This window comes from Mauremys mutica, chromosome 2 (assembly GCF_020497125.1).
Source record: "Mauremys mutica isolate MM-2020 ecotype Southern chromosome 2, ASM2049712v1, whole genome shotgun sequence".
NCBI lineage: Eukaryota > Metazoa > Chordata > Testudines > Geoemydidae > Mauremys > Mauremys mutica.
In genome coordinates this window covers 256,916,960-256,942,257 of record NC_059073.1, presented here as the reverse complement: position 1 = coordinate 256,942,257, position 25,298 = coordinate 256,916,960, and the positions used below count along the sequence as shown (strand labels likewise).

The 25,298-nt window shown below is 43.5% G+C and overlaps 1 protein-coding gene across 14 annotated transcripts in view; it reads right to left on the bottom strand.

The window, feature by feature from the left end:
* Positions 1–25,298, bottom strand: part of CACNB2 (calcium voltage-gated channel auxiliary subunit beta 2) — a 426,320-nt gene that overhangs the window by 61,668 nt on the left and 339,354 nt on the right. For all 14 annotated transcript variants that reach the window (XM_045003347.1, XM_045003334.1, XM_045003337.1 and 11 more), the window contains 2 exons: positions 6,338–6,460; positions 2,698–2,834 (listed from right to left, as the gene is read on the bottom strand). In XM_045003347.1, the coding sequence (XP_044859282.1) occupies positions 2,698–2,834; positions 6,338–6,460 (260 nt within the window). The remainder of the gene's footprint in view (positions 1–2,697; positions 2,835–6,337; positions 6,461–25,298) is intronic.

Sequence of the window (25,298 nt, the reverse complement as noted above, 5' to 3'; positions counted from 1 at the left end):
TTTCTGACAGACAAGCTTCTGCCCAATGAGAGAACTACATCACACCTGATTATCTCTAAGACTCCTCCTTCAAGGCTTTTCATGCTGACTTAGCTCTGGATTTAAGCAAGTATCACAAGCTATTTGCCCCATATCTGATAGCTGAAGGGGATTCCCTGGAGAAGATCCTATATCCAAATGCATTGTGATCCTTGCCCAGGCATTACAAACACAGTGAATGCACAGTATGCTGAGTACACCAGGTACTCATTGGAAATATTTGAAGCCACAGGACTATTTTCCATATCTACAAAAGAAAAATGGACACAAGACAACATGCCTGGATAGCAAAGATAACAAAACAAAACTCAAAATGAGACCCAAACTAAAAGATAACACAAGAAAAAGGGAAGAGAGAGACAACAGTAAGAAGTTTATCACCACTGCTTGGTTCTTTGAAACCTTGGTGTGCTGTCAGACCCTTTCAAATATCTTTTTAAATTTAAATAAAGTAACAAGGTAAATTCAGCACTGCTACTAGACCGGAAAAGTACATGCAACAAAGCAATTGAAGGTGAATTTAACAGCTGCAAAACTGGCACACAGCATTATCTGAGAGAAGCTTAGAATCCTGCCTGCAGAGAGAAGAAAAGTGAAGAATGGCAGCTACTGGTCACTGAAACAACTGAGTCAGTTGATTCACCCTCTACTGAGGAGGCTGTTCAATGCACTCAGAACTTTATGCAATGCAAATTCCAATTTGCCATGTGCGGGGACATAAGAGCTACAAAGAGATGATCAGTTCTAGGATGTACCTCTGGAAGAGCCTTTTTTATATTTTCTTCCTCCTGCTGCATGATTGATTGGCTGCCTCCAAATGAAGTGAGATTCAGATAAAGGCTAGTTTAAACCCTGAAATTTCTTAAGAACCATGTGGTATTTTAACCATTTGACTCCCATTAACTTTTTAACATGCATCTGAAAATGTAGGTGAAAGAGGTTACATTTCCACTGCAAATATTAATGCAGTGTCCTCTTACCTGAGACTGAATTTATCACTGGTATTTTTTTCAGATATGAAGAATAAAATAAGTATACCACTCTAAGATAGCAGCAATGCCAGTCAGAACTTCAGGAGAATGAAGAGCTTTAAAATCAGGAAGGGACAAATCCTTTGGTCAACAGCAGGCTGGTGTGCTGAAGAGCTCTATGAGGTTTTGAGGGAATGAATTCTCCCCACTCAGGACTGTGGAGTTACACAACAGTTATTCCATGGCCACTGCTGCTACCTTACGTCTAAAGTTGCCTGTGCTCTCACTGCATTCCTGATCCTCAACAATGCTTCCCTTAACAGAGCACAAAGGGCTTCTGAGGCATTCATCTCCCCTCCATGGTCTCTGCAAACCTACCCACAACTAGTGGGAACACAAGTTTTACTGCAATTAGGGCCCTTTATACCTGAGAAGGGAAGACTGGTATTTGCCCCCAAATCTGTTGACATACTTATGGAGGATAAACACTGCTCTAGACATACTACAGTAGATACTGTATCTTGCAGCAGCAAGATACCGAGGTATACTTGGAGGTACTGTATGTTTAATTTTAGGCAATGCTGAACACATAGTCAGACCTCAATGATAAACAATAGGCACACAACATCCAACATAAAATGTGCTGTAAAAGTTGTACTGATAGAGAAAAACATTTTGGAAAACAAGTGGACAAGTATGTATAATCTAAGGTAGGAACGCATTTTCCTTGAGAAAAAAATATTTCCAGAAGTGCAGATTCTGATTTCAGTTCATAAGTCTATCTCACCATTCTCTGTGAATTCTAAAACTAGTGTTGGAAATTATGAAATAATTATAAAGCTGTGAAAGCAAATTACAAAATGCTAAGAAATTCAGAGAGTCTGATTTCCAATTGCAAGTAAACTTCACTTTTGCACACCATATTTGCATACACAGATACCAATTTGCATTTGCAGTGGTGATATGTGAAGTTAGGTATCTTGTTGGCCTGATCTATGTTCAAGTACCCAGTTTGCACACACAACTGTATAAGTCATACAACTGTGAAAACTCATCTCTGAAAATCAAACATGCAAAGTTAAGGCTGATCAGGGCCGGCTCCAGGCACCAGCTTATCAAGCAGGTGCTTGGGGTGGCCACTCCGGAGCGGGGCGGCACTTTCAAGGATTCGGGGGCAATTCGGCGGAGGGTCCCTCACTCCTGCTTGGAGCGAAGGACCTCCCGCTGAATTGCCGCAGATCACGACTGCGGCTTTTTGTTTTGTTTTGTTTTGTTTTTTGGGCTGCTTGGGGCGGCAAAACCCCTGGAGCCGGCCCTGAGGCAGATAATATTTTTAACTCACACCATAACAACAATTTTCCTTAAATATATTTGATGAATATTAATTGAATATTCTTGATTGTTTCATGTCATAGTTTGTTTGCCTGTGTTTATCTATTTTATGTATTTCAAGAGTGCCCATCACAGTATTAACTTTTAAGGAAAGCTAAATTACAGAATGAGTTTTGGATGAATTCATATTTTAAAACATTTTGTGAACTTTTAGGTTAAGACCTTGTTAGCTAAGATTCAGCACCAGTGATATCTTTACATGACTTACTTGAACACCCCTGAAATTAAGGATTCACACTGGAAATGCTGACATCACATGTAAAGATATTTTAAAATTTGTCTTTATTTTTATTACCTGGAGTAGAATTTTCCTTGCTTTGCCCTTTGTTCATGCTGTATCCTCATGTTTTCTAATTTGACTGGACTTGGTATGAATCCTATTTCACAGCCTTCTTTTACCAACCGTCCTATCCACCAGTCATTGTTAAACTTCTAAACATATAAAGAAATGAAAATAATATTATTATTGGCTCATTTTATTCTCCCCCCCCCCATTTGGAGTCAGTTCTTTTTTTGTACAATTCCTCTCCAGTTAGTCACTGCACTAAATTATTATGACTATGAAGAATAATCATAACTTGCAAACAATTAAAATACCATTGCATGTATGCACAATCTCTCTCTCCTAGTCTTCATGATTCTCCAGGAATTTGAGTTCCCTTTCACCTCTCCAACTTCAACCCTTTCCATTTTACAGGTTGTTCTCTATGCTTTTCAAATATCAGTGTTCCTCCTTTTCTCCCATCTTGTCTCTCTCTACAGTGGACAGTAGATACTTCTTCCATTCTGCTCCTATCACCAGTAACACCCTCCCTAACTTCCTAACACTTCAAAGCCTGTCTCTAGAGACTTATTTTTCCTGGACATAGCCCATGACTTCCAACTCTTTACCTGGCATATAAAACTCTACTCTGTAAAAATCACCCTATGCTCCATCACGTGCTCTGAGACTTTGCCATTCCCTCCCTCCTTATACCTGATCTATCACATTTACACATGCTATCTATATGGTATATTCTAAATGGATGAATTCAAACTGGAACAGCTACAGAGAAGGGCTACTAGGATGATCCAAGGAATGGAAAACCTGTCTTATGAAAGGAGACTGAAAGAGCTTGGTTTGTTTAGCCTAACCAAAAGAAGGCTGAGGGGAGAGATGATTGCTCTCTATAAATATATCAGAGGGATAAATATCAGGGAGGGAGAGGAATTATTTAAGCTTAGTACCAATGTGGACACAAGAACAAATGGATATAAACTGGACAATAGGAAGTTTAGACTTGAAATTAGATGAAGGTTTCTAACCATTAGAGGAGTGAAGTTCTGGAACAGCCTTCCAAGGGGAGTAGTGGGGGCAAAAGACATATCTGGCTTCAAGACTAAGCTTGATAAGTTTATGGAGGGGATAGTATGATGGGATAGCCTAATTTTGGCAATTCATTCATCTTTGATTATTAGCAGGTAAATATGCCCAGTGGTCTGTGATGGGATGTTAGATGGGGTGGGATCTGAGTTACTACAGAGAATTCTTTCCTGAGTGCTGGCTGGTGGATCTTGCCCACATGCTCAGGGGTTAACTGATCTCCATATTTGGGGTCGGGAAGGAATTTTCCTCCAGGGCAAATTGGCAGAGGCCCTGGAGGTTTTTCGCCTTCCTCTGCAGCATGGGGCACGGGTCACTTTCTGGAGGATTCTCTGCAGCTTGAGGTCTTCAAACCACAATTTGGGGACTTCAATAACTCAGACATAGGTTAGGGGTTTGTTCCAGGAGTGGGTGGGTGAGATTCTGTGGCCTGCATTGTGCAGGAGGTCAGACTAGATGACCATAATGGTCCCTTCTGACCTTAAGTCTATGAAACTATGAATCAACTGAACATATCCACATTCACATGAACAGACAAAGATTGAGAAATATTTTATGATATTTTTGTGTGAATGGAAAAGTTACAAGTAGGTTTAGCATACAAGATATCCCAGTTAACAGAATGTCACTTTATGCATACATGTAACAGTGAACGGATCAGTTAGAGCCGCGCTTCATTCATATCAGCTTCCACCACCACACAGCTTGTAATATTAACAAATGTGCAGTAGTTAGAAGAGTAAACAGGATGCCTGTGTACCTTTAAAAAGGAAATAAAGGTAAATCAGAATATAATGGCAATGGGACAATGACACACACCGTTTATTTGTGTTCAAATTTGGTCACTTCTGTGGAATTTTTGTGATGCCTGAGACAAATTTTAAGTGTACTTGCTAGTTAAATAAGTGAACACAAGTCTGATGCTTGGTAATTAGCCTGACTTATAATGCTGCATTCATGCCACCGGCTCCTGTCTTTGCGAATGAGAGAACAGGTAGTGTTGATATGATTCTGTTCATCAGAATTCTTAATGCAAATCCCTTTGTGTCACTGAAGATATTATATAGGATAGATTATAGAGGATTTCAGACAAGATTTTTTTTTCTTCATCGTGCACCCTTTGAATCTGAATTATTCCCTTTTATGTGTGCTTCATGTTCATGGGAAAAATCAATCATTAATCACCAATGTAAAATGGACTAAAAATCTCTATTTATTGTTCCCTTTCCCTAACCTCTGTCTGTGTTTCTGTCTATCCATTGAGAATTCCTTTGGGAATGACAGTTCCATGAATACTGGGAAAAGCACCTACCCACCTCATGGATACGACCATTAATAACAACAACTGAATTCCTTGTCTCTCTGCAGGAGCAAAAATTTGGATGATTTCAAAGAAGCGCCGGATGCTTTTACACATGTACAGATGAATTGTTCCAATAGTTTTTATGCTGACTCCCAGTTTTTCTGCCTCTTCCACAGTTAATGACAATTGCACAGGAGACAGATCACTTCAACAGTCAACCATGAGACCAAAGAAGCAATTTTGCAAAAGCATAGCAGTTATGCTTACAACTAGCCTGGACAAAAAATCATTACACAATAACAAGAATGCATAAATACCTCCCATTTACTGCTATCCTGCAGCCTCAATAAACAGAAATGTGTTTATTAAGACTACTGCATCAGTGAGTAATAGGAGTTGTGGTGCCCCGTCACAAGTCTCCAATTTTGGGGGCTCTTGGAAAGATCACCTTGGGGCAAAAACGCCATGGGACACTCTGTCAGGGAGCTGGGGACTCAGATTCAGGAAATAGATTCAGAAGTGAGTCACAGAAGGCTGTACCAGGCAGCTTCCCAGAGAAAGTTTTAAAATTATTTACTTCAGATGTTGACCTTCCACATTTTTTTCTTGCAAGTAGGGGAGAAAGAAGGAAGATTTGTGGTATGAAATTTCCTTTGTGCCCGTGTAAAAAATTTCCAAGAATTCATTGGGAGAAAGGATAGACCAATGGCACAGACAACGTGGACAGACAGTCACTTGGGAGGCTAGCATAAGCATATTGATAGTTATTACATTGTTTATTTACTGTCTAACTTCTTATAGCAATATATTTAAATGCTGTCTATGATATAATATAATTAACTGAAACCAATGAAGTTATTCCAGGAAAAAAAACAGGGCCAAGGAATTTTTTCAGACTGAGTCACAAGCATTAGAGAGAAGTAACTGTTGGCTGCTGAATCAGAACAAATCCCTATAGTGCGAGGACAGTGAATCCCTGCAGAGATTACATCATTGAACATGCAGAATGCAGAACTAGATTTGTTTTAAAGCCTACAAAAGTGATACAATCATCAGAGAACATCGTAATTTTCTTTTCAAATGTTAGGTATTTGAAGGCAGAATGTGCAAGAGATCATGAGCACAATATTTCCAGGAAGCTACAAATCCTGTTGCATTGTTACATTTTGGTAACATTTGTACAGTGCTTTGAAAATGTAAAGTGCTATGTTAAGTGTTATTATTATTATTATTATTAAAATAGTGAAAACAGCTGCAAGTTTTGCTTACTTCTTTAACATGAAGAAAATCTTTTGCTTCAAATGAAATGGCCATGCCTGGAACTGGGACGTCATCATCATGTCCTGCACTATAGCCGACATTGGTCCGGACTGCAAATGCAACAGGTTTTGTCTGCAAGGCAAAAGGTAAACAGAATTTGAACATTTTCTCTCTCACACCTACAGAGTCAGATATGGAGATATTGATATAAACTTGATACAACACTTCCAGGAAGTAATCTACCTAATGTTCTCTCAATTAACGTAGCAAAAACCACATGCCATAAAACTTTTGACATATACGAACTGATCTACTCAAAATATTTTTGTTCACAATGTGAACATACCAGGTATATTCTAACCATTTCACTTGAGAAAAACAGCTGACATTTAGTTTCAAAGCAATAGAATTGTTAGTAATGTTCATCAGGGCCAGTGCAACCATTTAGGCGACCTAAGCGGTCACCTAGGGCATTGGGATTTGGGGGGCACCATTTTCTTCGGCAGTGACCGTGGCGGCTGGATCTTCAGCCGCCCTGGTCACCGCCAGCATTTAGGCGGAGGGAGCTGGGGCACGGGAGTGCGAGGAGGGCCGCCTGCAGCAAGTAAGGGGGGGTGGCACGCAGGGGAACTCCCCGCCCCAGCTCACCTCTACCCCGCCTAATCAGATTAGGCGCCGCAAGCCTGGGAGGCGGGAGAAGTGAAGCAGGGATGGCATGCTTGGGGTGCTTGTGCTCATGCGCGGAGCAGCGTGAGCTGGGGCGGCGGGTGCCTCAGGGCGAAGGCGTGGTGGGGAGCAAGGTGGAAGTTTCGCCTAGGGCGCGAAACATCCTTGCACTGGCCCTGATGTTCATGTAGAAATATAATGTGAAGGTCTAAATTTTCAAAAATGACTAGTGATTTTGGGCATCCAGAAACTGAAGCACCCAAAGTAGTTGGTTGCTACTGAAATCTTAGGTCAGAATGTCCATTTACAGCATATATTAGGTACAACATGTCCTTAAAAGATCACCTTCACAGTATTACATTGAAAATTAGATGATCCCAAGAGTTTTCCATCTATTAAATAGCCCAGCTCTCTTCTCGCGGTGCTTAAAGTGTTTCCTACACTGAAAAGCACCTGTATAAAAACAACATTCTGAAGTTCCATGTTTATTTTATCTCATTTGTTCCATATCATATTTTCTCATTTTATGAATGAAAGTATGTATTTTTAGCCATTAGCACTGCAGACTCACTCTGGATCTCAAAGTTCATTTTAGCTAATGCATTAATACCACTTAATACCTCTAAAACATTCTTCAGTCCAATTCTGCCCTCCCTTACAAGAGGGTTGCAAATTTAACCATGATCAGAAGTTGATTACAATTGGAACTCACTCATAGCTGTGTTGGCTTTGCAGTGCAAAAAGGAGAAAATACTAGAGAAAGCTTATTTTAAAGTAAGCAGATCTGCAGTCTATGCTTATGTGTTAAGCTTATGTATAATATTATGCATTAAAATATTTTTGAGAGGAAATGCCCTTAAATATGCATAGAGCAGTGGTTCCCAAACTTTGACAACCTGTGAACCCCTTTCACTAAAATGTCAAGTCTCGCGAACCCCCTCCTAAAAATGAATATTTCCAGGGATTTTCTACTTTACCTGAGTATAAATTATAAAAGCTGTGATCTTGGGAATATAAAATTTGTATTTATGACACACTATTTATTATTAATTATTATTTATCATTACAATATTTTTATTACATTTTGAAAACAACAACACTCTTCCAAGATCTCACTTTCGTAGCTTGTATCACTTTGAATAAGCCTGTTATAAGACAAGGCTCCTATGTTTCATCAAGGAGTATCAGATGTGAAACAGCATAAAGGTATTTAAGAAGCCAACTCAAAGAGTTCCTCCTACACAAGCATTCAGGTCTTGAGCAGTCCAGGCAAACAACGCACGTTACAACAAAGTTTAAACTTGTTCTTCATAATAATTTAAAAGACAATATTAGCTGCCTATTTAATTTTTAAAAAAGCAAAAAATATTCACCTCCCTTTCCATTTCTTATAAGGAGTCTTGAAGTTTAAATCTCAGTGTGATAGATATGCTTGCTTTGATTTGCTTAGCTCTTGGAAGTCCAGAGGCTCCAGGCTGCTGGCCCTGTGCTGCTCAGGCTCCCTAGGGACAGCTCTGTCCACCATAAGGGATTTTTTTCCCCAGAACCCCCTGTAACATTTCACGATCCCCCAGGAGTTCACAAACCCCAGTTTGGGAACCACTGCCATAGAGGGTTTGATTCTATACTCATTTAAGTCAATGGTACAGTATTAGGCCTAGAGAGCATATCTGTTGAGTAAGAAGATGCCAACTTTACCAAGTCACTTCTCAGAGTAAAACCGTACTTTGTTAGTGGTACAGTAAGACTAAGTGACAAAATATAATAACCATTGTTAACAAACAATTAAATGTAAGAAAATCTATGTAAATGCAACATTAATGTACACATTTTAAAAACCCAAGTCATGAAAGTAAAAAATGTGGATTCCCAAAGCAATGTTAAAGCAAACATTGTCCAGGTAGTAGAGTCTCACTCATTTGCGATAATGACTACTCCTAGAGAAGTTCTGTTTCACTGTGCATGTGCAGAATTCATGTCCCCCACAGTTTTCTTTGCTTCCCCATAGAAAAATGACTTCTGATGGGGGCAGAGTTTAGGCTTGGGACAGGCTCTGTGCCATCAGGCAGAGCAGAATGTAGCAGCCTGCCTGATTAGTGAATTGTTCCAATTGTCTTTGTGAATTCCCACAGGAGTATAAAATAGGTGTAAAAGTTTTAAGCCTCCTTTACATTGCCAGACTGGTGTAAAGGACAGTATGGCCTTATAAATGCTTATGGTGCTTTAGTGATTAGAACTGGTCTAAATTTTTTGACTGAAAAAGTTTCCTATCAAAATGTGGTCCATGAACTGTTTGCTATTGACCTTTCTGGAGATGGTCAGTAGCCAATATAAACTGTGAATTTATTCCCAAGTCCCCACTTGCTCTTCAGTTGCCTATGATGTAACACTGAGCATATGGTTGCATATATTTGTTGACTAACAACTAGAAATAAAAGGGCCAAACTTCGCTACATTACTATTAGACAAAGGTGGTTTAGGGATTTCCTCTAATGCTCCCCAATCCCATTCTCTATCCACTGTATTGTTGTTTAAATAAATTACCTAAATAATTGTAACCAGCATGATTATATTGCATTATTTTGACAAATAAAATATGCAGAATTTTGTAGAATTTTAATTTTTTTGGCACAGAATTCGCCCAGAAGTACAACTCAACACAAAGTACAGACTTTTCTGATTTTTTAAGTAAATGAACAAACAACTTATATAATCAAAGAAATGGCATAATAAAATTAGTTTATTTAATTTTACTGATACAGCTTACTTTTGATTATTTTTGATAATACATAGTTTACTAATAAATGTTCTGTAGGCTGCTGTGTAATTCGCTGAATAATAATTGGGGATTTCATTTAAATTTCTCCAAATTATGTTTGTTGCAAGATCCAGGGTGGTTCTGCCTTGATCCAGCCAGAGCCCTAACCAGATCCTTGAATAATTTAGAACAGCCTAAATTATGCCACCTACAGCAGTCCCTGAGGCCCTGTTCTGCTGGCTCAGAATCCTTGTAGTGCAGGGTACTTTGGACTCCATCTCCAGCTGCTCCAGGCCATGCTTTTGGGCCACTCAGAAATTCCCCTGCTATCAGGAGTCCCCAGAAGCCCTGATAGGCCAACTCTCTGTTCTCTTAGTGCTGCAGATCTGCCTCAAACTCCCTAGTCCTTATGGTTGCTAAAATAGTTTCAAAGTGTGAACTGGAGATAACTGATGCCCTATCCATCTTAATAGAGTATTAACACATTTTTGTGACAGTTTCAATGTCATCATTAACTATCTCACTACTGATTGTTTTAGCAGAAGCACAAACTAAACATGATTATGGTATAGACACTTCTAGATTTGGAGACAGAAATTGGGGTGTGTTAAAGCGCGTAGCTAATTGCTGTAAAGTATTGCTAGGGTGATGGATGAACAATTCAACACACTGCATCCCAAGTATAAAGACACCACTGTCTCTGCCCAAAAAAGAGAAGGAAAAAAGGCAAAGCATCGTAACCCCACAGCAAAAGCGTCAGCTGCCTCAAACCAAAATCAACTGATACATTTACCTGGATACCAAAAAGCCCCTAGTGCCATATCCACGTTTCCCCTGACATATTGTACTATCACATTACTTATTAGTACTGGCATTGCAGCAGTATAAAATAATAGGATTTAATATAAAAATAAACAACAAACAATACTCGGTGTAGATATTATTCTGTGTTGTTTGGATTGGAAAGGGAGGTGGGCCCTGAGGGGGAGAAGAGTCTCTGCTGCTTAATTTAGGCCTAATGTGCTGCATAGGCTGTGGGGTACATAGGGTGACCATATGTTAAGGGGAAAATATCGGAACCGCCGCAGGGGGGGAGGAGGGGCTTTTTTTGTTTGTTTGTTTTTTTACACTCACCTGTCCATGAGTTTGGCGGAGAGCCCTTCAGTCATGGACAGTTTTCGGCAGTATTTAGGCGGGGGGTAATAAACCTTGCCGCCAAAGACAGAAGCACCCACCGCCGAAATACCACCGAAGACCGTCCGCGACTGAAGGACTCTCTGCCGAATTGCCGCCGAAGACCAGGAAACAAAATATCAGGACAAATGGCGTCCCGATCATACTCTGGTCGGGACATGGGACAAATTCCTCAAAATCAGGACAGTCCAGATTTTATCAGGATGTCTGGTCACCCTAGGGGTACATGATGTTTTGCAAGAGTAATGGAGTCTCAGTAATATAATGCTTCACTGCAGGCCTTAGCTATGATATCTTTGCTGAGAAGAGGAGTAAAACAGATGGGTTTTTTTGGTGAGAATTACTGGTTTGCACATCCACAAAGTGGCAATTAGGAGGACTGTACTGTACTTATGTAGTATTTTCAATTATTTATTCTATTAAATGTAAAAGTGCAAGGTAGCTGAGTTACTGTGGAAACTTTATTTCAGGTCTTGTACATTTAAGATCTCAGTCATACTGTTGCAATAATGTAGGTTTATTAAACTTAAGTATCAGAGGAGTAGCCGTGTTAGTCTGGATCTGTAAAAGCAGCAAAGAGTCTTGTGGCACCTTATAGACTAACAGACGTTTTGGAGCATGAGCTTTCGTGGGTGAATACCCACTTCGTCGGATGCATGCATGCATCCGACGAAGTGGGTATTCACCCACGAAAGCTCATGCTCCAAAACGTCTGTTAGTCTATAAGGTGCCACAAGACTCTTTGCTGCTTTTATTAAACTTAATTTTCCAAAGGAAAAAAATGGCACCTTTATGTTATCTTAATGTAACTGCAATAGCACAACTTATCTAAATGGGCAACCTGGAAAGAGTTTTGCAGTTGGAAGGATGAAACTGTGAGCTTCTTTTTGGGGATGTGGGGATGGGGTGTCAGGATCGTTTCTATAGCTGGGTTTGAATAGGGAGTTCCACTGGCAGTAAATATAGAAAGCAGAGTTATCGGATAGGATTTATATCAACGTGCAGTGTAATGATGCATATATATAGTAGGAGTTAAAGTGAGATCATTAGACTCAATAATCAAAGCATAATTTTAGCATACTGGGGCTCAAAGAAAGGCCTCTGCTGTATTCCTTCTCATGCTACCTCTGAAATAAGTGGGGAAATAGCAGTTGCTGGCTGGATGTGTGTAGAGATTGGAAAGCTGAAATTGGTACCACTTAAGTATGTGCATACTTAAACTGATAAGGAAAATGATAGCTATAGGGCTGCTTGAATAAGTACTGCTCAACATAGTTAAGGGTTATGATCCCTGACCTGTAATAATTTCTTCACATATTTCCCCCCAAGCTTCACAAAGTGACGATAAATCATGGAATATTGGGGTTGGAAGGGACCTCAGGAGGTCATCTAGTTCAACCCTCTGCTCAAAGCAGGACCAATCCCTAGACAGATGTTTGCCCCAGATCGCTAAATGGCCCCCTCAAGGATTGAACTCACAACCCTAGATTTAACAGGCCAATGCTCAAACCCCTGAGCTATCCCTCTGCCCAATCAGATAATCATAGATGACTTAGCTGTATGCCAATTTTGAAGTTTTAAAAATCAGCTATTTCAATCATCTGAGTGAAGACAGTGAACGATTATTAGAACATAATCCTAATATTAGTCATTTTCATGAGGCAATAACACAAAGCCATAGTCTAGACTGAAAATACAGTCTAGACAACACAGCCTATTGGCATGTACTCATATTCATTGTGAAACTAACTTACATTTTCTTTGGAACAGATCTTACAAATGATGGGACCTTAGTCAAAGACAAGAATACTTAGCCCGTTTTTACAGACCCATTAGTACTCTATGAAGATCAGAATTTACCATCTAAGGACAGTATCAGCCTTCTTCCTATCCACACCAGTTGCAGTTCTTCCTTACTCATGCCAACAGTATGTGAAAGTAGTTGCCACAGTTGCCCAAAATAGTTCATTCTGATGTTAAAACAAATGACAATCTTCCACAATAGCAACAAATGAATAATGCATCAACTCTTGTATAGTCACAAGTCCTCACTCTTATGGTTAAACCAGCCAGATGGAGTGAAAGACTGGCAAATGATATTCCCTTTTACTCAGTCATTTAGGAATTATTTCTCCTTATCAGATATTTGGAAATATTCCAACTAGTTGACTTGGGATGACAAGTCCCAATGTAGGGACAAGACAGCTAGAGTAAAGAGATTCCATTGTCTTTCCCTACATTGTAAAAGGAAGTTGTGAAGTTATGCATGAGTAGATGTGAAAATAATTGGTTTCACTTAATTGGTGAAAAGTTCTTTATGTAACTTGCACTTGCTTCACTGGATTCAATGTAAAAGTCAAACAAGAAGCATTCATATGAGATTTGAAAACAGGCATGCGTTCAAAGAAGTGCACAAAACACTATGAAATTCTGATCTGTTTTTATAACTCAGATGACTAATTCAGAGCCTCTTATTGTATCAATTCCTGCCACCCCACCTTCTCAATCCATCTCTCTCTTCCTCTAGCTCTACTTGTCTGTATGATTCTTTTGTTGCCCTGCACCTTCCAAGTAACAAGTCTGTTAATAACGAGGAACACTTTGGATTCTTTGAATCTACCATTATAAAAGTGGCATGTTTAGGTCAAATTGGAGTGAGATGGAAAAAAACAGGTGTTAGGTCAGAACTACCGAATACCTGTTATTTTCCATGTCACTCCAATTTGACGTAAACGTGCCAACTTTGAAAATGGTAGATTCGAAGAATCCAAAAAGTGTTCCTCGGTTATTCTTTCAATCACAGCTAATGATGTAAAACTAAAACTGTACTTTCAACTAATGGTTTTCAAGGCCACATGCCCCAGAAAGTGCCTGACCTCAGGGCTGCCCAGAGGATTCCGGGAGCCCGGGGTCTTCGGCGGCGGGGGGGCCCTTCCGTTCCGGGACCCGCCGCCAAAGTGCCCCGAAGACCCGCGGCGGGAGCCCCCCGCCGCCGAATTACCACCAAAGCGGGACCCGCCGCCGAAGCGCAGCCCGGTCTTCGGCGGTAATTCGGTGGCGGGGGGGTGTCCCAGCCGCGGGTCTTCGGGGCACTTCGGCGGTGGGTCCCGGAACAGAAGGGGCCCCCCGCCGCCGAAGACCGGGCTGCGCGGCAGCGGCGGGTCCCGCTTCCCCCCCCCCGCCGCGTCAGCCTCTTACCCGAGCGCGTCGCCGGCAGGGCCTGAGCTCCGTCCCGCTCAGAGCCGCGTGGTGAGGGGGCGGGGCTGTGAGCTCCACGCCGAGCGGAGGCAGCTGCCCCGCCCCCTCCCCACGCCGCTCTGAGCGGGGCGGGGCTCAGGCCCCGTTGGAGCTCCCAGCCCCGCCCCCTCACCACGCGGCTCGGATCGGGGCGGGGCTCAGGGGCTCGGCCGGAGACTCGGCGCTTGATGCGCTGAGGCTCCAGGAGAGGGGCGGAGGCGGGAGCCTCCGCTCTTCTCTTGGGGGCCCCTGCGGAGCCCGGGGCCCGGGGCAAATTGCCCCCTTTGCCCCCCCCTCTGGGCGGCCCTGCCTGACCTTACTACTGTGAAATGACTGGAGACTAACCCAGCTCATTCGTTTATCTTTTCTTTCCTGGACTAAGTCTGAACTGCTATATCCAATATAGCTTATCATTTCCAGTCTATATCCTTTCTACTCTACAGAATGGAACCTGTAGATCTTTTGAAGGAATCTGATTCCTAAAATGATAAAATAGGAACAGCAAAGGGCTAATATATATACACACATGCCTTTTCTGATGGTGAGCATTTTAAGAATTATGTACAGCATTCTTGTTCAAATGCCTTTTTTCTCTTTTATCTTCTCTGTCAACAAGCTGTCAGAAATCACTAATTAACTTGACAATCATACAGCTATCAAATCATTAAACATATCTTTTGCATTCCTTTGTGCGTCACAAAAGAAAAAGGAATTTAAGATGAGCCCTCAGCACTCAAGGATCAGTTTGGAATGAAATGCAAACAAATATCAGTCTGTTTCTTAAAACCCAATATGCTTGTTGTAGACACTTGTATCTATAGGATCAGTTTTACAAGCTATTGTTTAAGATGTGGGAATATTTCCATTTTTCAAACATCAGTAATATTTTAGAGTTATAAACATTAATTATCTAAGATACTGCTCTGAAAAAAACTATAACAAGAAAAATGTTCTCTTTACTTAATTAATATAAACACCACCCACTCACTAATACTAGGTCAGCATACATATCATGTGAACATTTTCCTGTTGATTTCCGCCTGTTCATTTGAGAACTTCTGCATAAGACAATTTATGGCCTGATTCTGTCATGTTTGCTCAAACTAAGTAGCATCTTCTTAGGAAAGCAATCCACTGAAATTAAGGGGACTAGCCACAGAGTAAGTCTCTACTTAATGTAAGCAAGGGTGGCAGAATCAGGCCCTTCAATGGTGCCTGGATTTCACTCTTTATATTTAACTAATAAATACCCAGGAACAGTGGTTCTCAACCAGGGGTACATGTATCCCTGGTGGTACGCAGAGGTCTTTTAAGTAGTACATCAATTCATCTAGATATTTGCCTAGTTTTACAACAGGTTACATCAAAAGCACTAGTGAAGTCAGTACAAACTAAAATTTAATACAGACTATGACTTGTTTATACTGCTCTATATACATTGAAATGTAAGTACAATATTTATATTCAACTTGATTTATTTTATAATTATATGATAAAAATTAGAAAGTAAGCAATTTTCCAGTACTAGTGTGCTATGAGCCTTTTGAATTTTTATGTCTGATTTTATAAGCAAGTAGTTTTTAAGTGAGGTGAAACTTCGGGGTACACAAGACAAATCAGACTCCTGAAAGGGGTACAGTAGTCCGGAAAGGTTGAGAACCACTGCCCTGGAATATCAAATGGATTTCTGGCTCTTGACTAACCATCAGCAGAACTTGGACCACCACAAAAGCTGCATCAAAGATGTAGCATCAGCAAGGAAGGCAGCAGTTGGAGGGCATACACCACCAGGAAGGAGGATTTAAAACAGGCCAGCATTGTCAAAATAAAAAGAATATTCTTCCAGGTCTAGACTTTTTCCCATGAGAAGAACGATGGTAGAGGATCTACAAATGTCTGATGATTTAGGGTCTGATTTAATTCCTATTGAAGGAAACTAAAGGACTTGGATCAAGACCCCAGTGAAGAAAGAGGAGGCTATTAACACTAACCAAAGGAAAGTGATACATATTCTTCATATTAAATAGTGGATGGTGATTAAGTATTGGATTAACATCATGTGGTATTCTAGAATAGTTTTTCAATGATACTGATGAATTTAAAAGCACTCATACGGCTTCTCCTTTATTGTCTGGCTGAGAGGCAATTGACATGAACTGGTTGTTTTGCAGCAGTAGAAGTAAAAAGAAAAATGTGCAATAACTGTGGTTCTTCGAGATGTGTCTCCCTATGTGTGCTCCACTCAAAGTGCACTTGTGCCCCTTGCGTCTTTCATCGGAGATTTCTCATAGCACTATCTGTTTGGCCCACATGTGTGTTAGTCAGCTTTGTGCCCTGTGCCATTGTTATATAGCACTGTGCATGCAAACTGCCCTCAGTTCTTTCTCTACTGCAAAGCCCTAGTCAGAGAACTCCAGAGCAGGAGGAGGGTTGATAGTGGAGAACCCATAGGGACACACATCTTGAAGAACCACAGTTACTGCACTGCATAGGGTAAGTAACCATTTATTCCTCTTCTTTGAATAGTGTCACTATGGGTGTTCCACTCTATGTGACTGTCAACCAGTTCCTTCTAAACGGAGGGGACTTTGAAGTTGAGTCCTGAACAGAAGAGAGTACAGCTGAGCCGAACATAGTATCAGAAGCAGAGCCGCGAGTTATTTTGTAGTGTTCAACAAGGTCTGTACAGAAGGCTAAGAAACGGCTTTACATATTTCAATAATGGCACATTTCTGAGAAATGCCATTGAGGTAAAATGGACCTTGTAGAGTGAGATCTTACTGAAGGAGCTTGAATATTAGAATATTCATAGTAAGAATTAATGTAGATGGATATCCACTTAGAAAGTCTTTGATTAGAGATTGCAGACCCTTTTGATCTATCTGTGAGCAAACAATTCGGGAGTCTTTCTGAAGGGTTTAGTCCAGGGGTCTCAAACATGCGGCCCGCGGGCCGCATGCGGCCCTCGGAGCTCTTCCCTGCGGCCCGCGGAGCTCCCCCAGTTACTTCCTGTCGCCGCCAAACTCCCCTCACCCCCGTCCCCCTCCCCGAGTTATTTTCTGTGCCTAAGCTCCCCGCGCGCTGCTCCCCAATGTTTGGGGCCGGGTCTCTCCCCTGGCCCCACCTGCCGCCCCCACGCGCCTCCCCCCAGTGTCTCCCGGCCCCCACTTGCTGCCCCCTCACCGCCGGGGAGCCTGCCTGGGAGCTCAGGCTGACTCCACTCCTCCGCTATGCCGGCTTCCGGCATCACCTGCTGCCGCAGGGTCCTAGCGCCCCCCTGCACTAGGGCCAGGGCACGCTGCCCTTCCCCTGCCCTAGTCCTGAGACTCTCCAATGCCCCGAGCCTCTCCAATGCCTCAAACCCCTCACCCTCAGCCCCACAGCCCTCACCCCTGCACCCCCTCCTATTCCCAAACTCCGTCCCAAAGCCTGCACCCCCACCCCCTGCCACAGCCTGGAGCCTGCACCGAGCACAGAGCCTGCACTCCAGACCCCCTCCCCCACCCAAACTCCAGCCCAGGGCCTGTACTCCAGACCCCCTCCCCCACCCAAACTCCCTCCCAGAGCCTTAGGCAGTAAATCTAAGTGCGTGTTTTGTCCTTTGAGTGAGGTGCATTACTGAGTGTATATATTTATTAAAACTGTGCGCGCTTAGGGGAGGAGGTGGAGAAGAGACAGGGCAGGGGCGGGGCCAGGGGCAGCAAGGGGGCGTGTCAATGATGCGGCCCTCGGGCCAATGCACTAGTCCTCATGCGGCCCTCGGGGTCATTTGAGTTTGAGACCCCTGGTTTAGTCTCTTTCAGATAGAAGGCCAGGGTTCTCCTGATGTCAAGGGTGTGCAACCTTGCCTCTTGTTTATCTAGGTGAGGTTTAGGGTGGAAGACTGGCAGACGAATGGGTTGGCTAATATGAAACTCAGGAAACTTTAGGTAAAAAATTGGGGTGTAGTTACAATGTGACATTGTCCTTAATAAATACTGTGAATGGGGAGCATGCCATAAGGGCCCCTATTTCCCCAAACCAACACATCAACTTGATGGTTATCAGGAATGCTGTTTTCATTGATAAATGGAGGAATGAACAGGTAGCCACCAGTTCAAATGGTGGTCTTGTAAGGCATTTAAGAACCAGATTGAGGTCCCAGATCAGAATAGGATGCTTGACTGGCAGAAAGAGATTTCTGAGCCCCCTTAGGAACTGCTGTCATTTGGTGAGCAAAAACAGAATAACCCTCTATTGGAGAATGGAAAGCCATGATGGCTACCATGTGGATGCTAATGGAGCTCAGCGATAGCCCCCAACTTTTTAATGTTAGGATATAGTCCAATATATCTGGCAGAAATTATGTCGTCAGTGGAATATGTTTGAGGTCATACCAACAGACAAATCTTGTCCATTTTTGAGAGTATGTGTGGCAAGTAGACTGTTTTCTACTGTGTATTAGTACTCTTTTTACCTCTTCTGAGCAGGTTGTCTCTAATCCTGTGAACCACTGATACCCCCTCTCCCCATGCTTTGAGCTAAAGCACTCTGAGACTGAGGTGAAGGATCTTCCTGCCTTTCTTGGAGAGGAGATGAGGAGCAGCCTGGAGAGTGATCTGGTGTACAGGTAAGGAAATCATGTTTGTCTGGTCCAGGTCAGAATTATTAGGATGGCGCTGGCTTTGCTCTTTTTTATTTTGAGTAGAACTTTGGCTATTAGAGAAGCTGGTGGGAATGTGTTCGGTAGATCCGACAACCAATGAAGGTGAAAGGCATCCCCCAGGGATCAGTGACCCAGCCAACTGCTGGAGCAAACCTGGGCACATCTCTTGTTTATTGCTGTGGTGAACAAGTCTCTCTGGGGTTGCCCCATTGCTGGAATATGTGGATACACTGGAATCGATTTCCCAGTTGTGGTCTTGGAAGAAGTGCCCCCTGAGTAACAAAAATATGTTGGAGCCAAGCAGCGGTGAATTGGACATCTCAGATACAGCCATGTCTCAGGGAAAATGAAACTCCTGTGATACCAAGCATGCTATGGTCTGCACTAAGGTAACAGTGGCCGAGGGGGCTGACAACATCATGAGTCTCAGCTGCTCTGAGGGAAGTACAGTCAGAGCCTGAACTGGCTTCTTCAGTAACAAGGAAGCAGAGGAAGAGCTCTTCTTGCAACCTGGCTCCGGTGACAGTACCAATGATCTCTCCGGGCCCAAACTTTTACTGTCTTTCAGTCTAGTGGTGCACTTTGTACCTGAGGAACCAGGAGCCTCATGGGTACTGGACTGGAGAGCAGATGGTGGTGAAGTACCTGAAGACATGGATAACCTGTGCTTTTTTGAGGTAGATTCCCTACCTGGTGAACTTGAGACACGGTCTTTGGAAGACATTTGAGAGGAGTCTTGGGCCCTCAGAGTACGGCTCAGAGATAGCAGAGGAAGCAGACTTGCTCAGAAACCAATGTACTGGTGGGGGGTGTCCCTTTCCCTGGGTCTGAAGCAGGGGCAGTGAGCTCTTCATAAGGACACAAAGTTTGATCTCCCTGTTTTTTATGGTTCTAGACTTCATTGCCAGACAGAAGCTACACTTCTGGGCAATGTGCAATTCCCCGAGGCAACAGATGCACTGGGAGTGCCAGTCACTTACTGGGATTGCCTCCTGGTACGACAGCCAAGAAGATCTGAGCACCATCATTGTCAGGAGGTGTTGGAGATGGATCGGTCATGTGCTTCAGATGGAAACTGATTCTATCACCAGAGTAGCAATAAGATAGACACCTGAAGGCAAATGAAAACGAGGCCACCCAAAAACAACATGGCGAAGAGCTGTGGAAGCTAAGCTGAAAAACCTGGGGCACAGCAGGGAACCACTTAAAGACTTGCCAGAAACAGACAGGAATGGAGGAGCTTTGTCGCTGCCCTAAATACCAGAGGCATAATAAGAAGATGATGATGATAACAACGACAACGACAGACAATATTTGAACCCAGGAGAACTGGGCATAACTCCCTGTGATAAGAATATTTACTAACTAATGTGTATCTATATAATACACATTAAATTTTTAATACAATTTTTAAAAAATACTAGGAAGCTAAAGCTTTATTAACTAATTACACTAATACTAAAAACTATTATAAACTACTTCTAGAATAAAGACTGGGACACAGTTGAGGTAATTTCAGTGGGGAGAACTGTCAGAGCCCTGTCTCAGGCCGAGGTGGTTGAGAAGGAACTGAGGGCGGTTTGCCCACACAGTGCTATAGAAAAATGGCATAAGGCTGACTAGCACACATGCTTGGGCCGAAAAGACACTGCTATGGGAAATCTCTGATCAAAGGTGAAGAGAGCAGAAGCACGCCTAGAGTGAAGCACCCATAAGGATACTACTTGAAGAATAGCAACTTACCTTTTTGTAACTGTTGTTCTTCCAGATGTGTTGTATATGTCCACTACACTGTGTGCCTCATGCACTGGTGCTGGAGATTTTTCCCTTGTGGTAGCCTTAGGGGTGGTCCTGATCATTATCAAGTTCCACATGCTGTGAAGTGAGCATATAAAGCGTGGAGTCACCCCTCCCTCAGTTCCTTCTTTTCATCTGTGGTTGGTAATCAGAGCCTCAGTGTTCCTACGGAACTACTTGCCTAGTGAAACTCATTTAGCTTAACATTTGTTTTTTTTGTTTCTCATTTTATTGTTTCATTTTTTTTAGTATTATTTCTTTAGATTATGTAGCAGGGCCTCCAGGCCCTGCCTGGTACTGGGAGGGCCTATGCCAAGGTGCCCAGGGTTTAAACCTTGCACTGGCCACAGAAAACGTATGCCCATTAGTGACCATCCTTTGCGCGGTCTCAAGTCCCTAGGTGAGGGTCATGTTGGAGACAGGTACTCCATTTGTTACGGTTTTAAGATCAGGATAAAGAAATTGAGGGAGCAGTATTTTAACTACATCCTAATGGAGGCAGCCCTGAGATGGTCTTGGAATCCCCTTGGCCATTGAAAGGAAGCTCATCAGTGACCCCTTTTTAAAATGCTCCCCCAGTATTACAAGCAGAGTGGAGCTGAAAGAGATCCCTACCACAAGGACCATCTTCTTTGAGGTCTAGGGTTACTGAACAGTCCCACTCTAAGAAGAATATGAAAAACCTGGTCCCTAAAAAAGGTGTGTATGAACTACTGAAAAGTAGAGGATTAGAATGGAAGTATCTCATCCATTACTTTAGTTGTTACTAATATGGTATTAGGATACACATATTTGACCATATTCTCACTGGTTTTAGGCCAGTGGAACTGCACTGAAATCCACTAAGTTACACCAGGATAGAACCAGAAAGTACTGGAGTAGAGAATCAGGCCTATTCAATTTTCCTTTTCCAGTTCTCTTATCAATAATATAATCTACCTGTAACATAACATTTTTCAGACAGATTCCAAACAGATTCAGACAAATCCCCACTTTTGATTTAGGTAATATGCATGTGTGATGGGGCAGCCAATCAGAGAGGCACTGTGAGGAGCAGTCAATCAGGGCCGGGCTGGCCCATATAAGCAGGGCTGCAGAGCAGAGCAGTTTCAGTCACTCCCTGGAGCTTGAGGAGGGAGAAGAACTGGCTGCCTTGCAGGCTGAAGGTAGCAAGCACCCTGGACAGAGCAGTGCTGCAGGCAGAGACCCAGGGAGCTAAAGATAGCTCCTGGCATGCTGCAGGGATCTGCAGGCTGAGGCCCTTGGGCAAGGGCAAAAATGGGGCCCCAGGGAAACAGCCCAGGGAGATCTACAAGGGAGTTGGCAGGGAAGCAGCAAGTGGTGGCCATTTACAGGGTCCCTGGGCTGGGACCCAGGGTAGTGGATGGGCCTGCACCCCCTTTCACTACTGAGGAAGTGGCCAGACATTGGGCTGTAGTTGCCGCTGAGGGAAGTGGCTGGACAGCCAACTGCAGGTCCCCTGGAAGTGGGGAGCACAGAGTGTGGCACAGCCAGAGGACTGTGTCATGAAGAGGATGGCGAGGTCCTAGAGCAGAAGTGATGGTAGTGAGATGCCACCAGAAGAGGGTGCACTGGCTAGCAGAGCTGATCCCTAGGACATCCAAAAGGGGGTGCCACAGTGGTGAGTCACACCCCATCACAGCATGTAAGAAAGAAATTACTCAGCAGTAATTATAAAATAACAGCATTATTTTGTCCTTAAGTTTACCCTCTGTCTCCCAAAAAAACATTTGTACAGCACTTTCTCTGAACACCTATGCTAAGGAACAGGCAAGCTGAACTGGAGTCATTTGTTGCTGAGAGACTAGGCAATTCTCTGTAACAAACTAAATATCTTGTTACAACCACAATAGTGAAAAAAATAAGTGAAATAATATAATACTTTTTTTTGTGGGTATAATATTAACAAAGTACTTTGAGCTATTAGAAATGTTTTCTTACACATGATTCAAGTACAGTAAAATAGCTTTATCACACTGACCTTGGTGGCACATCAGTGACTAAGGCCTGGTCTACACTAGGACTTTAAATCGAATTTAGCAGCGTTAATTCGAACTAACCGCTCAACCGTCCACACCAGGAAGCCATTTAATTCAAACTAGAGGGCTCTTTAGTTCGAATTTGGTACTCCACCCCGACAGGTGGAGTAACGCTAAATTCGACATGGCTAGCTCGAATTAGGCTAGGTGTGGATGCAAATCGAACTTAGTAGCTCCGGGAGCTATCCCACAGTGCACCACTCTGTTGACGCTCTGGACAGCAGTCCGAGCTTCGATGCTCTGAGCAGCCACACAGGAAACGACCCGGGAAAATTTGAATTCCTTTTCCTTTCTGGACAGTTAGAATCTCATTTCGTGGTTGGACGTCGGGGCGAGCTCAGCAGCACCGGCAGCAATGCAGAGCTCTCCAGCAGAGGAGTTCATGTAATCTCTGAATAGAAAGAGGGACCCGGCATAGACTGACCGGGAACTCTTGGATCTGATCGGTGTGTGGGGCGAGGAGTCTGTGCTTTCGGAGCTGCGCTCCAACAAACGGAATGCAAAGACCTACGAGAAGGTCTCCAAAGCCATGATCCAGACAGAGGATACAGCCGTCATGCAACGCATCGCCGCGTGAAAATCAAGGACCCCAGACAAGGCTACCAAAAAATCAAAGCGGCAAACGGACGCTACGGAGCCTGCCACCACTGCCCCACCAGTGACCATGGACTCTGATGATGGGACAGTGTCGACGGACAGTTCCTCGACGATGTTCACGGACGGGGAAGATGAGGAAGTGTTTGTGGAGGATGAGGCAGGCGAGAGCGCTTACAACGCTAGTTTCCCCGACAGCCAGGATCTATTCATCACCGTCACGGAGATCCCCTACCAACCCTCCCCGGCCATGAACCTGGATCCTGAATCAGGGGAAGGAGCAGTCGGTAAGTGCTTTAACCATGTTAACTTTTATTCTTAATATAACAGGAATCTGAAGTGTGTGAGAAGGAGGTCTCTCTATATATGGTGATAGAACAGAAATCCTCCTGGGAGATCTCCACGAAGCTCTCCTTCCGTTAATCGATAAGCATCAGCAGGAAGTTCCTGGGGAGAGCTGCCTTATTGGGTGCTCCGTGATAGCACCCTTTTCCGCGCGAGGCTTTCATGCAGTATTCAGGGAGCATTGCCTCCCCGAGCACGGCTGCATCGGTCCGTGGTTTGTGATAAATTTCACGCAGCATGCGCTCTCTATCTCCTTCAGTGCCCGTCCTCACGGTGATCTCGCTAGGAGACTCATGCATCTGAGCCCTGGTCTACACTAAGGTCGGGGGTCGAACTAGGGTACGCGAATTCAGCTACGTGAATAACGTAGCTGAATTCGAACTACCCTAGTTCGACTTACTTACCCATCCAGACGCCACGGAAGCAAACTCCGCGGCTCCAAGGTCGACTCCGGCAACTCCTCCTGCCGCGGTGGAGTACTGGAGTTCGAACTAGCGCTTCCGGGGTTCGAACTATCGCGTCTAGATCAGACGCGATAGTTCGAACTCCGAGCAGTCGAACTCGCCGCGTCGACCCAGCAGGTAAGTGTAAACGTGGCCTAAGTAGTGGAATTACTGTTATGGTGTGCCTGGTCCAAAGTATTTTTAATAAATCCACGGACAGACGGCATAGCACAGACTCAGCACGCAGCTGCGTGACGAGCGTAACGGAAAGCCAAAGAATATAATGGACGCTCATGGAGGGAGGGGGGAATGAGGACGCAAGGTATCCCACAGTTCCTGCTGTCTCCGAAAAGTATTTGCATTCTTGGATGAGCTCCAAATGCTTCTAGGGTCAAACACAGTGTCTGCGGTGGGTCAGGGCATAGTTCGGCAATTTGCGCACACACCCCACCCACCACCAGAAGTGAAAGGGAAAACAATCCTCTCTTGACTCTTTTACATGTCACCCTATCTTTACTGAATGCTGCAGATAGACGCGATGGTGCAGCACTCAACACCAACATCCTTGCTCCCCCCACGCTATGGATGGCTGATGGTGCAATATGGCTGGTATCCGTCCTCATCATCAGCCTATTGGCACATGGGGCAGTGCAAAAGGACTGGTAACCATGCGTACTAGCATCTGTGAGGTCGATCAAGGGCGCCTGGCCCTAATTTTTCATGGTAGATGGTGCAGTATGGCTGGTAACCGCCCTCATCATTGCAACAGGGGGCTGAGTTCCATCAGCCCCCACCCTTCCTGTGTAAAGAAAAGATTGAATTGCCCCTGGACTAGCAGAGGGATGATGGACTCCTTCATCCACAGTAATTAATGTCCTGCCTGGACTATCATTGCAGCTGGAGGCTTCCTTCCACTCATTTCTCACAAAGAAGTCACTGTGTCTTATTCCTGCATTCTTTATTACTTCATCACACAAGTGGTGGGACAATGGTATGGTAGCCCAGGAAGGCTGTGGGAAGGCCGGAATGAACAGGTGTTGTTGTTGCAGGAGCACCCCCTGTGAATAGCATACAGCTCCAAATTTATGCAGGATCGGACACAGAGCAGCTGTGCTATCTGGTTCTATGATACAGTGGTTCTCTAGTACACTTGCCCATAATCTAGGCAGGACTGATTTTATTTTTAGATACCAAAAAGGAGGGATTGACTCAGGGAGTCATTCCCAATTTT